We start from the raw sequence: 3,810 nt of genomic DNA, 5'->3' as shown, positions 1-3,810 counted from the left end.
CGTCACAGTCGCCACCCCACCCCACCCCACCCCATTACCGTCCTAACCAAAGTAGCAAAGAATTTCAATTGTAAAATCTAAAATACAGCAACGAAAAGAGTAATTTTTAACAAACCGAAAAAAAGCGTAATTTATTAGCAAATACTGTTTGTTAGTTGGGCTTCAAAATTGGGCCCAAAATTGAAAAGCTGTAATCTGTAGCCCAAATTCCTAATGCAACCCAACTTCCAGACGATTAAAGGCAGATGGAGACAGGGAGGGAAAAAAAAGAGTAAAGGGGGGAATTGCAGTGGGGCTGTCGGAAGAAACGCTAAACCCTTCTCCAAATCGATTCGTACAAATCCGATGAAAGGTGGGGCTAGAAGGAAGACGATAAGCTCCGAGCTTCCATCACCACAACAGCATTCGTTTCAAAGCGCGATCAATGATCAAGGGAACGATCAGGTAGAGTACGACGAGCGGATGCGCGAACAAGAGCATCAGCAGCTGCTGAATGACGGTGAAGATGGTGGAAATCAGTACGATGAAGAGGAGGGCGAAGATTGCGAGGAGGATGATCAATCGGGTGACGGGGATATTCACGGAGGAGCGGATGAAGGTGAACACAATGGCGATGAAGAGCGACCTAAGCTAGCAGAGGGTTTCTACGAGATTGAAGCCGTTCGGAGGAAAAGGATACGGAAGGTTTATTATTGTTTTTTCTCCGTGTTTTGATTGCTTTGTTCGTATATTATTTTTCTTCATTTTATGGTTACATTTACCCTGATCTTGTTGGCGGTTTTGTTGTCTGTGAATTTGTATTCTTTCATCGGCATCGTGGTGGTTTGCTTGGGGAAAACAGGGGGAAACTCAGTATCTCATCAAATGGTGCGTGCCCTGGTTATATCGGTTGTAATTTACACATGATTATATTTGTTAAACATGTGTTATTTTTGGGGGTTCGATAGTGTGCTTTATAATTTGACAAGAACACGATGTTAGTGTTGATTTGATCACTGACAGTGCTTTTGGAGTTTGTAATCGTCAATGGAATTAGTTTTGTTGAAATTTTGGATTTGAACCATGTTTGCTAAATTTCATTTCCTAGGCTCCATAACCAGGGTTCCCAGAACAGCACCTGAGGGTCGATGGGATATGAAATCAATCTTACATCTGTTGGTTCAAATTCAAAATTGATTTTTTGCTCCAATCCTAATTTAAAGCCTTGTGGTTGGAGTTGTCTAACAGTCTTGAGCAAAATTGATTCTTTTCCAAAATTGTGATTTTCTAAACACTATATCAAAGTCAAATGAATTTTTCTCATAGCCATTCATCGTCCAATTTAATATGAATTGGGATATTTGGATTATCACTATGCTTCAATTGATTAAAACATATGCTTATGCTCTAATGAAGGCGTGGTTGGCCGGAGGCAGCTAATACTTGGGAACCTGTCGAGAATCTCGTGTCATGTTCAGATTTCATTGATGCATTTGAAGAGAGGTCTTCCTTTTATTAGTCTGTATTTCCTTTTGTATTGAATTATATGAAGGGCTGGTTTCGGATTTCACAAAGTCATTCATGTATATAAGCACCAAATATAAGTTATATATATATATATATATCTATCTTTAAGATAAATCTACTTATAAACAACATTCTTTTGTTAATAAAGACAAGCAATACTTAAAATTGACCTTGACAATTTTATAGCATCGAATATATATGCTTAATTGTAAGCATATCCCAAACAAGCCCTAAATTATTGTGGCTGAGATCATGAGAAATGGTTACTGATGCTTTCTTCTTGTTTATGAAACTTGAAGCACGAGGTCTGGGAAACAAAGATCAAACCGGAAACGTAGGCGCAAGCATTCGGTGACTCCTACACCACAATCGAAGAAGAAGCAAAAGCAACAGTCACAAGAGAGTTCTCCTGCTGCTACATATGATGTGCCATCTGTGAAAATCACAATCATAGAGGAACCTCTATCATTTCCTTCTGTCCATAATTCCAACTTTTGTGATGGGACAGAAAACAATGTTGGGGGCACGAGCAATAATGGAGCAGCAAACCACTCAAATGATACCAGATCTTTAATGGTTTCTCCACAAATTGGAGAAAGGAAAGCAAGAAACAAGTTGGATGCAAATCTTAATGAACTTAAAGTTGCATCTTCTAGCAATCAAGAAAGCATGAGCGAATTTGCCATCCATATTCAAGAAGACCGACCAACCGAAGGTGATAGTGGGGTAGAAATTGGACCTGCAAATGGGATCTTGAAGGCTGATGGAGCAGAACCTCTTAGGGCTAGTCCTCGCATTGGAGCTAGGAGGAGGAAGTGTGGTGCTGTTAAGCGGTTCAAGCAAGAACCAGACTCAGTTCTCAGAAATGATGCCAGCGGAAACACAACCCGTGGTAGTGTTGTAGTTGTAGATGCTGAGATTAAGAATATAAATGATTTGGACTGCATGAACATCGTGGATGCTCCGCGAAGCATCTCTACTATTTCAAAGATTATCAAGCCTGTGAATTATTCAACATCTATACTTAATGACACAGAGGAGGTGTCTGTATCCTTCTTGGTCAGGAGGTTTGTGGACTTGTACTTCTCTCTTTCTTCTTGTTTTTCTATAGATGGCTTGATGATATTTATGAACTGATCTATGCTTGGTTTCATAAGGGCTTTTTTAACCATTGACTCACTGAACACATCAAGGTATTGGCCAATGTGAAAGCATGTTGATATTAACCTTGTTTGGTTGGTTATAAGCAGGTCAGATGGAGAAGAGGTCGTTGTTGATAACAAATATCTCAAGGAAAACAATCCAATTCTGGTGAACTTCTCTCCTTGTTCTTTCCCCCACCCCCCAAAAAAAGAAAAAAGAAATATAGAATCAAGAAACAGCATATGGTTCGAGTGCTGAATTATATTAATTTATTGATACTTACAGTTGATCAACTTCTATGAGCAACATCTTCGGTACAACAGCCCTTCTGAATGAGCCTCTTGATCGTGGATAACTGTGGATCAGCACATTCTTCATCTTTTATTTTGTAGCCAGGGAGCTTCTAACATTCAGTATGTTCGGTAAATAGTTAACATATCCTCTTTTAGTATTTCTGGATGAACACAACTACCACTCGCTATAGGGTACCACGATATGTAAGATCTGCTTAAAACATTGCACTTTTCGAGCTTGTCCGTGTGTTCATCAACTTGTTTAGTATCTGATTGAACTTCTTGTTGTCGTGTACATCTAATGAACTGCAGTTGGTAACGATCACTTATTAATATTGAGTGATGCATCCTACCATTTGAACCAGAAAGTTGAGTTCATTTTACTCTTCAAACTTTTGAGCTGTTTCAACCCTTATTTTTCCACATGACCATAATTTGGTTTTCTTTATTATTATCTTTATGTAGTCTTTTGATAATTCAAGAACTTTTTTTTTTGCTTTGCCTACCAATTGAATGAATTCATCATAGTCCTTTGTACTTCTGGTTTTGTTTTGAGATGCTTATTTTTGTTATGAAGTTTGATCTTGAATCCTGATTTTGTACAAAGTGTCTTGCATTCGGCTCTGTTCAGTGGTCCGTTGTCATTGAAGCACCAATTGTTTGGCCTGGCTACATCTTGTGTTCATTTTGATTTTCGTGTGTTTGGTATATATGTGATACTTTTGTGTTTGGTATATACATATATATATATATACATATATATATATACATATATATATATACATACATATACATATATATATACATATATATATATACATACATATACATATATACATACATATATATATATATACATACATATACA

General features: G+C 37.7%; 1 protein-coding gene across 1 annotated transcript; it reads left to right on the top strand.

The window, feature by feature from the left end:
• The first annotated feature begins 213 nt into the window (after positions 1–213).
• Positions 214–3,305, top strand: LOC112520049 (chromo domain protein LHP1-like). Its single transcript, XM_025128354.1, has 6 exons — positions 214–684; positions 842–867; positions 1,396–1,482; positions 1,806–2,573; positions 2,757–2,817; positions 2,935–3,305. The coding sequence occupies exons 1-6, from the start codon at positions 214–216 to the stop codon at positions 2,983–2,985; spliced, it is 1,464 nt and encodes a 487-aa protein (XP_024984122.1). The 3' UTR covers positions 2,986–3,305.
• The last annotated feature ends 505 nt before the right edge of the window (positions 3,306–3,810 follow it).

The sequence above is a fragment of the Cynara cardunculus genome (genome assembly GCF_001531365.2).
Source record: "Cynara cardunculus var. scolymus isolate 2C chromosome LG 10, CcrdV1, whole genome shotgun sequence".
Classification (NCBI taxonomy): Eukaryota; Viridiplantae; Streptophyta; class Magnoliopsida; order Asterales; family Asteraceae; genus Cynara; species Cynara cardunculus.
This window is presented reverse-complemented; position numbering and strand designations above follow the sequence as displayed.